This window comes from Monodon monoceros, unplaced genomic scaffold (assembly GCF_005190385.1).
Source record: "Monodon monoceros isolate NGI ecotype Baffin Bay Population unplaced genomic scaffold, NGI_Narwhal_1 Super_Scaffold_16, whole genome shotgun sequence".
NCBI lineage: Eukaryota > Metazoa > Chordata > Mammalia > Artiodactyla > Monodontidae > Monodon > Monodon monoceros.
The window spans coordinates 56,972,973-56,987,020 of NW_021703772.1; the positions used below are offsets into that span (position 1 = coordinate 56,972,973).

General features: G+C 35.1%; 1 protein-coding gene across 3 annotated transcripts in view; it reads left to right on the plus strand.

The window, feature by feature from the left end:
- The window catches only part of LNPK (lunapark, ER junction formation factor), an 83,701-nt gene that overhangs the window by 18,231 nt on the left and 51,422 nt on the right, over nucleotides 1-14,048 (plus strand). For all 3 annotated transcript variants that reach the window (XM_029225847.1, XM_029225848.1, XM_029225849.1), the window contains 2 exons: nucleotides 3,871-3,929; nucleotides 10,762-10,802. In XM_029225847.1, the coding sequence (XP_029081680.1) occupies nucleotides 3,871-3,929; nucleotides 10,762-10,802 (100 nt within the window). The remainder of the gene's footprint in view (nucleotides 1-3,870; nucleotides 3,930-10,761; nucleotides 10,803-14,048) is intronic.

The window sequence follows — 14,048 nt, forward strand, 5'->3', positions numbered from 1 at the left end:
CTCTCTCTCTCCCTCTCTCCCTCTCTCCCTCTCTCCCTCCCTCCCTCTCTCTCTCTCTTTCTTTCTTCTGCCTGTGGATGTGCAGTTGCTCCAGCTCTATTTGTTGGAAAGAAACTGCATCCTTTTTAATACTATAAAATGACCTTCTTTTTCTAGTTTAAAGCTTTTTTTGGTGGGGGTGTAGTCTTGAATTCAGTCTTGTGGCATATTAAGATCACAACCTTTATTTTGTGTGTATTTGCCTACTATATTTTTTGCCCATTGTTTTATTTTCAACCTTCAAAAACAGTTTTAGGTGTCAGTTTACATTATAGGGTTGGTTTTTATTTTATGATCCAGTCTGAAAGTCTTTTTCTTTTGCTCTAGTGAGTTTAGCTCATTTACATTCATTGAGATGAAAGATGTTGGTCTAAGTTTTGAAACTAATTTTCTATTTTGCTTTTGGTTTTTATACCTTAAATAGAAAATCTCTAGCTATGTGGTATGTTTACTTTGCTTTGGCCCAGTTATTTGTAAGAGGTTTATGTGAGAGTATAGAGGCAAGTCTTCCTACATTTAGGCTATCTAGAATTTTCCTTACGATCCAGGATTTAGTATGTTAGTTTGTTCAGCTTTTATCTTTCTCCAGCCAACAGGGTTAGGCAACTGTGTATAAAATTTTTCATAGTACAAAACTTTTCTCCCCTGCTGCCATAGAAACAGAATATTCTTTGTAAATAGGGCATTTCTGAGTGATTTCTCTTTAAGCCCTGCCTTTTCAGTTTCATTGTTGGAACCAAACTTAGGAGTTTCTGCCTGTAGCGTGTGTATCTTATTCTCACTGTAATAAACATGAGTTTTAGGCTTTGCACTTTGAGAAGTTTATCTTCCTACCTTTTAGTGAGATAAGCAGTTTTCCTTCTCTGCTTTTACTCTTTTGAGCCCTTGCATGATCTCCATTGTTTTGGAGAACACTTCCACGTATTTTGAGGGTTGAGTTTTAGCTTATCTTAATTTTATCAGAAAAGGAATTTGTGTTTTTGTTTTTGTATCCTTGCTGTTTGGATGATTTCTACGAAGAGAAGGGGGAAATGGAGATTATGCCAGTATTCTCAAAGTAGGAGTCAATAGTAATATCTTTAATATCTTCACAAAACATGTTGCTGTATTTTCATAAATTATATTTAATTATTGGGAGAGCAACATCTTTGTTGGGATAAGTAGAACACATATTCCTGAAGTACTTTAATTCTTTTCCTAAATTTTATTTTAAAGAATTATGTAAAAGAATTTCATTTAATTTAGCCTTAAGGAATAACTAACTCTATTATATTCTACCTTTTCAAGTCTTGAAGGCTTGACACTTAGAAATGTGTATTATTTGATAGCTCATTTTCTCCACCAGTAGTTCTGATAAAAACCAAAAGAAGAATTTGTTGTGCACAAAGGGAAGTTAGTGAGTTTTATTGTGAAGTAAGGGAGTATATTTCCATTCGTGTACTTTTTACACTTCGAAAATTATATATGCTTTAAAAAAATATACCATTTAAGAAAATTTACTGATTTTCTTCAGAATTTTAGTCATTATCTCTGCAACTCCTTCTCTTGTGTTCTCAGTTTTCTTTCCCTATACTTTTTTTCCTAAATCATCTCTCTCAGCTTGCCACTGTTTCAGGGGGTTTGCAATGGGGAAATATTATGGGACTTTTCTACTGTTGTAGGATCATTTAGGGTTGTGAGCTGTATGTTTAACCTCTTTTCTCATCTCCCTTCCCTTGGTAAGGACAATGACCAGTGTCTTCTTTTTAGTGCTTAGATAGTTGTCCAAGTACCATGTAGGAATCTGGTACTGGTTATTTTGGTATTTTCATATCATAAAAATAAATCATCACCATGTAAAAACATGTAGGGGCTTCACTGGTGGCACAATGGTTAAGAACCCGCCTGCCAATGCAGGGGGCATGGGTTGGAGCCCTGGTCCAGGAAGATCCCACATGCCAAGGAGCAACTAAGCCTGTGCGCCACAACTACTGAGCCTGCACTCTAGAACCCATGAGCCACAACTACTGAGCCCATGCACCACAACTACTGAAGCCCGTGTGCCTAGAGCCTGTCTTCCACAGCAAGAGGAGCCACTGCAATGAGAAGCCTGCGCACCACAACAAAGAGTAACCCCCGCTCACTGCAACTAGAGAAAGCCCGCGTGCAGCAACGAAGACCCAACGCAGCCAAAAATAAATAAATAAACAAACAAACAACCCCCAAAACATGTACAAGTTATCTATTGCTATGTAACAAGTTGCCCCAGAGCTTAGTAGCTTAAAACAACAAATGTTTATTCTCTCTCACAGTTCTTCAGGGACAGAATATGGGAGCAGCTTAGCTGATGATTCTGGCCCAGGGTCTTTTTTCATATATAAATTGCAGTTAAGCTATTGGCTGGGCCTATAGTCATCTCAAGGCTTACCTAAGGCTGGAGAATTTACTTCTAAGCTCACACATGCAGTTGTTGGCAGGCATCAGCTCCTCACTGGCTGTTTGCCAGAGACCTCGGTTCCTCACCAAATGGGCTTTTCTGTGGAGTTCCTTGAATGTCCTCATGTCATAGCAGCTTCTCTCAGAGCGAATAATCCAAGAGAGAGAAAGAAAGCAAGTGGAAGAAGAGGCCTGAGATGGAAACTGCATATTTTTATAACCTAATCTTGAAGTGACATGCTATTGGTCACACAGACCAACAGTGTTGAGAGAGAACTACATAAAGTTATGAATACCAGGAGACAGGGTTCACTGGTGATGACCTTGCAGGCTAATTCCTAAGAATAGCAATGATATATTTCAGAGTGAAGAACTAATTTTCATACCTATTATCTGAATTTGCATTTAGATACAATGTATTTCTTTTATAAAATGATGGATAATGTTTGTATACTTATTCGGCCATGCTCTATGGAGAAGGGATTTTTGTTTTATTTACATTGAATTTAAGAGATGACCTGGACAAGTTTGTGATTAGGATCATTCTTTGATTTTCTTTTAATTCTTTTAGTATCATTTGACGACTTACTAATGCAAGGCCTAAAGAATTACCTTCATAAAATCTTTGAAAGGCGATGTTTAGCTAAATTTACTTATCAGTTATTTACTTGATGGTAAGATTTTATTTTTTTCTCCAGATAGCTTATCCTATTTAGTAGAGAAGATCCCTCTAATATTAAATAACAGGGAAAGGGCTTCCCTGGTGGCGCAGTGGTTGAGAGTCCGATACAGGGGACACGGGTTCGTGCCCTGGTCTGGGAAGATCCCACATGCTGTGGAGCGGCTGGGCCTGTGAGCCGTGGCTGCTGAGCCTGCGTGTCCGGAGCCTGTGCTTCGTGATGGGAGAGGCCACAACAGTGAGAGGCCCACGTACCGCAAAAAAAAAAAAAAAAAACCAGGGAAGGAGTAGCAACTTACATTTGTATAATGGTTTGGATTTGTAAAACATGTTTTTCCCTAACGTATGGGAATAGATAAAGTTTTAGAGTTGATGCTTACCTAGTAAGAAGGAATTTTTAAATTTGTTCTTAATCTTTTGGAGGATTCATAGACTCCTTTGAGAATGATGAGGGTAATGGTCTCTCCAGAGAAATGCACTTATGCACACAAAGGCAATTTCACAATTTGGAGGGACTCTCAGGAGGTCCATGGATTTTAGATTGAGAACTCCTTTGAAAGCACAGGTAAACTTCTGGTGGATTCTGAAAGAAAAGAGTGCTTTTTGATTTTCAAAATACAAAGGGATACAATGTCCCTAACTCTAATTGGAAATGTGTGTTTGTTTTCATTTTATGTGGCTTCTAATTCATGTATCCTAATGATGGTTTTTGTTTTTGAATTTTGTTTGTTCTGTAGCATCTGGAGCATAAGAACGGTGCTTATTTTCTTCTTTTCCAAGAGAACAGAAAGAAATAGTAAGTTTAATTTTGAAGTTTTTATAAATACATTAAAAAACCCATCTTATGGTACATTAGTTTGTAATTGAATAACAGGTTGTGAAATGGTATATTGAAATGACAACGTGGTAAATATTGAAGAGCTGTTTACTGTAAAGTATAAGAAAGGTTATGAATGATCAAACTGGTTCTGTTTTTCTGTTGTGTTATTTCTGTCTTGTCCATTTAGAATTTTTTTTTACACAATACACAAAACAATTCATTTCTTTAAATGAAGAGAAATTATATTTATTAAATTATATTTATAGAAAACATGTTATTATGGAGTAAAATATAGTTAAACATCTTTTGATTTATTCTATTAATTGCATCATTCTCTTCAGGCTCACAGCCCCTAGGCTTTTGTTTTTATTGTATGTAAATACAATATGTATGTAAATTATGACAATTTTCCTGTATTCTGTGTATGTGCAGATTTTAAAGACATTCAGGTCTTAAAACTATGAGTTCTAATTAACCCAAGATATGCAAATTTCATTTTAAATGAACTTTACATGTGTTTTTTTTTCTTGTTTTAACTTTTCATTATAGAATATTTCAAGCATATACAAAAGTAGACTGAATAGTATAATGAACACTCATATTACCTATCACACAACCTAAACAATCATCAACTCCTTGTCAATCTTATTTCATTTTTACCCCCACCCACTTCTCCATCTCTGTTATTTTGAAGTATATCCCAGATATATCTATCCATAATGTACTTAAAAAATGTGTAAACAATGTACATTATTATACTTAAAAAAGAATTCTTAAAATTATAAAATATTAAATATAAAAATAATAAATTTCCAGTTATCTTACAAATGTCATTTGCTTTAAAAAATATTTTGTTTGTTTGACTTAGGATCCAAGCAAGGTTCACACAGATACATGACTTTCAAACTGCCCTCCTCATGTATAACTTATCTTTGACCCAGTTAAGGTTCTGTGATCTAGACCAATGACCATCCCTTTTAGACACCCTTGACTCCTTTGCCTCTCTTTCCCATTCTGCTTGTCTGGCAAACCATACCTTGTTTAAATACAGTTATATGCTTAATCTGTGACTGGAGAAACCATATCCTGGTTAAAGACATTTATGTGCTTAGTCTATATGTGCATCAGGAAAACTAAATTTGTTAGAGGAAAATCATACAACATGCTGACTAGACTCACTTTAAATCTATGATTGCAAATACCAAATTGTACACTCAACACTGCTACAAAACCCTATTATAGTTCCCTAGTAAAGTTACTTTTTTCTCTTTGAGAGTATTATTTGACACTGTATTTCTCCTCAAATCACTACTACCCACCACCATACCAAAACCCCCAAACCAAAACCAAACCAAACCAAAATAAAACCAACCAACCAAATAAAAATTCAGAAGCCACAAATAAACAAAACTTCACAAAATCTACCTGGCCACTCTGACCTGATAGCCTCACTTCATGAAGAAAATAGATGTAAGCAGGTGAGCGCTATCTCCACCACCAAAAACATAGAGTTAGCCCCATCTGTTACTCAGTATGCTGTCATCCATCATGGTAATTTGGAAGACTGACCTTGATCCCATCTCTGGCTAAGCCTTTCATTTATGCTCTGGATTCTAGATACTCTGACCATTTCATGAACTTTGCTCTTATAGTTATCCCTACCTGCATCTCTTTTGCATTATCTATTTGTATTGGCTTGTCCCTATTTGGCATATAATCCTGTCTCAATACAATCATCTGGGGGAAAAATCCCATCCTGACTCCGTATTCCCTTTAATTTACAATGCATTTCTCCCTCCCCTTCAAAGTTCTCTCATTTTTACCTCCAAAATTATCTTGAAAATGACCACTTATAACTTTCTTTACTACTACTACAATTCTAATTCAGGTCATCATCATCTGTTGCTGGCACTATTGTAGTGGTTTCCTAACTAGTCTATTTTTAAGGTATAAATCAGGTCTTGTATCTCTCCTACTTAAATTCTTCTAGTGGCTTCCCATTGCAACCAGAGTAAAATCTGACCTTAACCCCAACTTTCTGGCTTATGTCTACTTCTCTAACTTCATCTCTTTCCACTCTCCTTTTTTCACCTTTGCTCCAGCCACACTAGCCATCTTTTTGTCCTACAAATAAGGTTAAGTCCTCTAAACCTCAGTTTGCTAGTTTATAAACTAGAAACAAATATTTGTTTTGGCAAGACTGTTATGAGTTTTAACTGATAATATTATGTGTGAAAGCATATAAAAATTGTAAAGTGTTACAGACATGTGGGCTGATGGTACTGATTTTTCTTTTCCAATTCCTATTATTTTTTGTTTTTCTTGCCTTTAAAATTTTACTTGCCTTGTTTAATGGGTTAGGACCCAGTATAATATTGAGTTGAAGTGGGAATAGCAGGTATCTTTGTCTAGCACCTGATTTTGGTGCAAAAGCTTTTAATTTTTACCATTAAGTATGATGTTTGCTGTGGTTTTAAAAAATATTGATACTTTTAATCAGATTAGAGAAATTAAGCTTATGGCATTGTTTCCAGTGATATTTAGTAATATAGTAGATGCTGGGAAGACAGGAAGAAGTTTAAAACAAATATGATCTTGGACCTCATGGAACCAACAAAATAGTGAAAAATATAAGAAAATTTATTTTAAAAGAGCCCTTGGAAACACTTCTCTAAGGAAAATGTGTGAATATTTTGACTTGCAAGTAGGCACATTAGGACATGCTTATTATATAAAGGAGATTTTTGCTTTAAATTTTTATTTTACAGATCCTTTCATTAAAAAAAATTGTATGAATTCATTTGCATAGGTATTGCATGTAGATAAAATAGACTTCATAAGAGATTGTCTTGCAGTTTTATACTTCTTTTTAGCATAAAGTTAGGTACCATATATATTTATGTGTGTGTATATATATATATACATATATATATTTTTTAAGTCTGAAGCTACTGATCATGTCTTGCTTTTTGTTCTGTTAGTTGTATTTCCTTTGTTTTACAAGTTGGACCTAGTATAGATTCAAGTAAGGATTGGCAAACTACAGCCTGTGAGCCAAGTCCTGCCCACCACCTTGTACATCTCATGAGCTAACTAACAATGGTTTTTACATTTTTAAATTATTGAAAAAATTCAAAGAGTAATATTTTGTGACATGTTAAATTTGAATGAAGTTCAAATTTCTGTTTTATTGGAACACAGCCACGTCCATTCATTTATATGTTATCTGTAGCTGCTTTCATTCAATGATGGCAGAATTGAGTAGTTGTGACAGACTGTATGGTGCTCTCAACATTTCAGCCTATTGTAGGATGCACAACAAATCACAGTGACACTGTTATAACTTGACAGCATTTCACGTGCCATGTATATTGCTGTATTGTGACTATTTTATTTATTATTACCAGTGTACACTCATTATGTAAAAACAAGAAGAGAAAATTGGACTTTGAATGTTGCACTTTTTTTTTTTTTTTTTTTTTTACGGTACGCAGGCCTCTCACTGTTGTGGCCTCTCCTGTTGCAGAGCACAGGCTCCGGATGCGCAGGCTCAGCGGCCATGGCTCACGGGCCCAGCCGCTCCGCGGCATGTGGGATCTTCCCGGACCGGGGCACGAACCCCTGTCCCCTGCATCGGCAGGCGGACTCTCAACCACTGTGCCACCAGGGAAGCCCTGAATGTTGCACTTTTAAGGCACAATGGATTGTGGACTATTTTATTATCAAAACACAAAGCATTGTGCTTATTATGCAATGCCATTATAAATGTACTAAAAGAATACAAATATACATTGACTATCATGCTACGTACTCATCATGATACTCCCAATGCACAGAAAAGCAATGTTAGAAAAATTAGAACTTTTGTTTTTTTTTTTTTGTTTTTTTGCGGTACACGGGCCTCTCACTGCTGTGGCCTCTCCCGTTGCGGAGCACAGCTCCGGACGCGCAGGCTCAGCGGCCATGGCTCACGGGCCCAGCCGCTCCGCGGCATGTGGGATCCTCCTGGACCGGGGCACGAACCCGTGTCCCCTGCATCGTCAGGCGCCACCAGGGAAGTCCCTAGAAAATTTTAAATGGAATATCTCATCATAGCAGAATTTCTTCATAAAAATAAAAAGTGAAAATGGAACTTAAAAGTAAGTTTCTGAGTGGCTTATTTGTGAAGCAAAGAAAGCTATTTACCAATGGTGAGTTAATTAAATTGTGTAATTGCAGCAGCTGAAAAAATGTGTTTAGAGAAAATACTTGCTTGGCTAGTAGCCTTTTTAGCAAGAACAATTGCTTGAAGAATTAAGAACACTGGAAGCAACATAATTAACTTAAAAACAAGATCATTTAAAAAAAATTATTTGAAGTGATTGTCATTGGCTCTTTTTTTTGGTTTTTTGGCCATGCTGCGAGACTTGCAGGATCTTAGTTCCCTGACCAGGGCTTGAACACGGGCCATCACAGTGAAAGTGCCGAGTCCTAACCACTGGAGTGCCAGGGAATTCCCTGTCATTGACTCTTGATGAGTTGACAGATGTTACTGATACAGCTCAATTGTAATTTATTTCAGAAGTCAGTACTGAACTTGAAATGACTAAAGAATTAGCCTCTGTCAACAGTCTGTGTAGAACACTCTGGGAGAGAATATTTTTAAAGAAGTTGAAAAAACACTAATTTAGTACAACCTGAAGTGGAATCTACTGAGATGTATTTACAACTATTGGTGGTAAAAATATGTGTGAAGCAGAAAGAGGCTTAGTGGATTAATTTACAAAGCTCATGAAACTGTAAGGTGTTTAAATTCTGTGGTTATCCACTGTGTTATTCAACAGCAATGGACTTAATCATCATCAATTATGTGAACTTTTATCAGAAATACAAGCAGTTGGATGCATTAGTAGTAGTAGTAAACTTTTATTGTGATGTTTTGAGCTCAGAGCCAAGACTAAAATGTTTCTGAATGAGAAGAACCACCTTCAACCATTATGAATGAACTGCTTTGGAAATTAGATTTTGCTGCAGACTTGATAATGGTTCTTAATGAATTCAACCTAAGAGTACGAGACAAGACAGTCTTTATATGTGAAACCTATACTGCTATAAAGTGATTTAGAAAAGCAAATAACAATTTGCTTTTGATGACGAAAGGTAATTTTTTAAAAAGTGCTATGAGAAGTTAAGAAACAACATCTCCATTCCCACCCCGATTTGCAGCAGATACATTATCTGAGCTCAAACTGCGATTCCAGCAGTGTTTTTCAGACCTCATGCAAGTACAAAGGAAATTTCCGTATTTCAAAATCCATTTAACTGGAAGTGATTAATTTGCAATGACATGATAAAATGCAAATATCAAGAGAAGAATCTAAAGAATTTTATAAATGCCTTTCACACAATGAATATGCTCAATTGAAATCATGTGATTGTGGATTGATTTCAATATTTAGCAGCACCTATCTGTGAAAAAAATTTTTCAGAAATAAAATGTGTGAAATCTCATTACAGATAAACTAACAGATTGACATTTGTGATCAATTTTGAGGATGGGGGACACTAATTTTGAATCTCAAGTGAAATGTTATCCCCCACCTACCCCTCCAGATTCCATTCCTTTTATTGGTAGACCTATGTTACAAAAAATTGAACTCAATTATTATAATATTTGAATTATGTGAATGAAAGTTTTGTGGAAATTTGTTTACTCCTTTAAAAGTGCTCACCTAATTTTGCCTTTTGGCCCATAAAGCCTAAAATATTTACTATCTGGCCCTTTATAGAAAAAGTTTGCTGATCTCTGCATTAAAGGTTAGATATTTGGCTTGGTCTTATCTAACTAAAGATGACTATTCTCTTTAAAGAGGTCAGCAGTTTTTTTCCCCTTTCAGTAATAAGTCTGCTAGAACACTTTGAAAAAAATATATAGTAAAATCATCTTTTCATAAGTTTGTATTTCTTTGGATTTTTACGTAAATAGTACTTTTGAATTGGGTATTCAGATGTTTGCTACTCCAGAACTTCAATGAAAAGATAATTTTATTTGTAAATTTAATTAAACATTAAGAACAATTATTTGAATTCTATTTGGTAAAATGTTTAAATCAAGTTATAAGTCTTTGCATCTGGAATAGTATTCTTATTTATACTAGTTCAGTATTTCTAGAGAAAAACTAGAAATCTAAAATACATGTGTAAAGCAGATATTGACATTCATAAATTATATCATTTGAAATGATTCTTTATGTTCTACCAATGCAACCTAACTAAACAGGCAAATCTTGGAAAAGTTTAATTTTGAAAAGTAATTAGTATCCTCTTCCTTTCCAAGTCCCTCTTCAGGTATATAATACTATAGATTTTCAAAGGTTTCTTTATTACTGCTCAATATCTTGAAGATCAAATAACTTAATAAAATATGTACTTCTTTATTCATAAATAAAGAGAACATTTTTATTACCAATGTATAAAAAAATAATTGGTTTTAATTTTGTAAATTAATGTGGGTGGGATGTTGAAGGAGAAATAATAAAAAGTAATATTTCTGAAAACATTTAAAAAATATGTATCTTTTAAAATTTGGAAACGTGTTTTATTCTATGTAAAGTCCATTTTTCCACTCCTGAGCTTGTAATATCTAATATAAGCAAACATATAAAATATATATGGGTAAAAATTGAGATGACTTCTGTCTGTACACATCTGTGAGAAATTCTAAAATGAGACTGTTTTCTTGCAGTTGCTTAATGTATATCATTTGACATGATTTTTTTTCTTGTATCTTAATATCTGATTTAGTTTTGGTTTAAATCTTGTTTTCTAGATGAAGCATTGGATGATTTAAAATCCCAGAAGAAAAAAATAGTAAGTTAACTTTTATTTAAGTTAATTTATATAAAACTAATAAATTCAGAACTGAATAATTAATGGTTTATATGTTGTAAGTAATGACTCTCCAAGGAACAAGTATGTTTTTATATAACAGTTTAATGGTGAAGCTAAGTTATGAATATTTTTGCTAGTTAATAATGATCGACAGGAAAAAGTAGTTAGATGAACTTTTGAGAGTCTGAGTGTCTATGTCAGTTGGAAGCTGAGAAGTAAGTAAATGAATCATTTTGGAGGACTAAATGAGGCAGAGTGGTAAAAAGTGGGTATCCAGATTTATTATTAGGGCCAAAAAAACACCAAACATCATATGTCAGTTCTCAGATTTTCTTGACATAATAAAGCGAGGAGAGAGGGAATCAAGAAGATTGGTTGTAAAAAACAAATTTAACATGCAAAAAAAAAAAAAAAAGGGCCAAAGAAAACTGGGGAGAGAGAAAGAGAGTATTTTTTCTTTGGTTTCTTTCATTTTCTATCAGCAGTTCTGATCACATGGGTGTCTGTTGTGGGGCCAGTAAAATGCATCCTTCAGATGGGTTGGAAAGAGGAGGATCAAGAGAGAGGAAGGACTCTAGATGTTTAGAGGTTGATATGTAATAGTTTTTTTGGGTTTTTTTTTGCGGTACGTGGGCCTCTCACTGTTGTGGCCTCTCCCGTTGCGGAGCACAGGCTCCGGACGGGCAGGCTCAGCGGCCATGGCTCACGGGCCCAGCCGCTCCATGGCATGTGGGATCTTCCCGGACCGGGGCACGAACCCGTGTCCCCAGCATCGGCAGACGGACTCCCAACCACTGCACCACCAGGGAAGCCCTGTAATAGTTTTTAATAAGTGGGTTGAACTTGGTGTTTGGCTTGAATTTACATATACTTTTTTCATGTAATTATTTTTGAAGTATAAAAATGATAATTGATAGGAGTATCATGTTATATGGAAACTTAATGAAATTTGATCAGATGCAAAATCAATTTAATGTATTTTAGTATAATGAGTAACAATTATGGATGAAACTAATAAAAATTATGAAGGTTAAGATTAATGTTAAAAATTGTTCTGTGAATTGGTAAGAAAAGACACGGTCCTGAGGGATTTAAGTACCTGAAAAATAAAGAAACCTTAGTTCTGAAAGGATTCCTTATCTTTTTTATTTGATGCCTCTTCAGTATTCTGTGAGGTATTTTATCAAAATTGCATTGAGGGCTTCCCTGGTGGCGCAGTGGTTGAGAGTCTGCCGTTGCAGAGGACATGGGTTCGTGCCCCGGTCCAGGAAGATCCCACATGCTGTGGAGCAGCTAGGCCTGTGAGCCATGGCCGCTGGGCCTGCGCGTCTGGAGCCTGTGTTCCGCAATGGGAGAGGCCACAACAGTGAGAGGCCCGCGTACCGCAAAAAAAAAAAAAAAAAAAATCGCATTGATATTTTTGATGGTCCTAAATTGAAACGTAGAAATGTTTCCATTGTATCTTATTATATTTCTGGCATTCTACACATTATGGAACAGCCAGAAATTCAAAGTGAGGAAATACTGATGGTTCTCAATAATATAGAAGTTGTGATATGATTGGTTTGGTTTGCTGATGTGATAAAAATAGAAGAGCTGGTAGCCAAGCCTCACTTGCTGTACCAAAATGGAGAAATATTGATTAAAGTAGATAAGACAAGGAGGAAGACAAAAGAAAAAAGAGAGAGAAAAAAAGGAGAAAATAAAAAAATTCTAAGTGATGAGAAGCTGATTCAATGTCAGTGGCATCACATGAACAGAAAACAGAATCTTAGAGAACATATGATTGGTGAAGAACTCTCAGTAGAGTAACAGAACAGACTTAGAAAATTCTTTGACAGGACAAACCAAGCTATTTACTTCTTTAATAGCCCTTGATGGAATCACAACATAAACGCTGCTCCATCTAGGTCTGACAGTTGGGAAACTCAGTTCAAGGTTCAATAGTTTTGTATATCTAAATGGTTCATGAGACATCAATATTACAGAATACTTCAGTATGGCATTTCTCTTGCAATGTATAATTAAAGAAAAATAAGTTGGCTGCTTTAACTCATTTTGTTAATTAGGGAACACAATTTGCATTGACTTAATTGTTTCTGGTTTCAGTACTGTTGCTGTTGGGAACTAGTCCCTTGCCTTTATTGCTCAAGCCCTTAACAGAGCTGCTTTGTTTGCGTTATACTTTGTTTAGAACAATAGGTGTTAAGGGTGAATTTGTAAGGAGTACAATGCTAGCTAATGATTGTACTGGTAATGAGAGGAAAAAGAAGGGACATTACTTTTGAGCAAAAGCAAAATGTAATCAAAACTGATTTTGTTCCTTGATGTTTAACTCTACATTTATAGCTTTAAAAATGATGGCAGGAAGAATAGCCATTAGTTTAAAAGTACCCAACTCCTAACCCTTCTCTTTCACTAAAAAAATGAATGTAAATTGTATTTACTACTTGAGGTGTCATTAAAGGTGGTTTCCTCAGGGATGCCTCTCTTTAATCTGGATATATTTGTAATGTAATTTGTAATTTGTCAAAGTGTAATTTGTAACAATAAACATGAATTATCAATTAATTAAAAAGTTAAATTACTTAGAAAGGAAAATGAGTGACAATGTTTTAAATGTTTTAAAACAATGTTTTAAATCTAAGAACTTAATGTAAGTATTTACTTACTAAAATAAAGCTAGGAATTAATCTTTAGTTACCTAAAAAACCTCCCAAGTCTGGTTGTGTACATTTTGCCACTCACATTTTTTTTTTAACTTTTAGTTTAAAACATGTCACTATTCAATAGATAATCGCTTTGTATCCATGAGCATCCCATCAAAACAGTTCAAAATCAAAATCCATCAAAACTCGAGTCAAAATGACCTCTTTAAGTGGCTTCATGAAAATGCTGTGCTTTTTTCAGAATAGTACAGGTGTTTCTCTGTGGTAATTCCTTTCTGGCATTTCTCAGGCAATTTATATTTTTCCAAGTCCTGAGGAAAATCGGTTGAGAAATTGGGAACCTGGGAAAGAATTATTATAATTCTCTGAGAATTAAAACTTAACAATCACTACAAATGTTACTGGTTCAAAAGAATACACTAGTGTCAGTTGAAAGCAAGAGCAGGAAATGCTGACATGCTGAGCTGTAGGTTAATGTGGACATTTTAGGCAACAGGACAGGAGCACATAGAGGAGAAGTGGCACAATCTAATTAGTCAGTCTTGCTTTTGTAGCC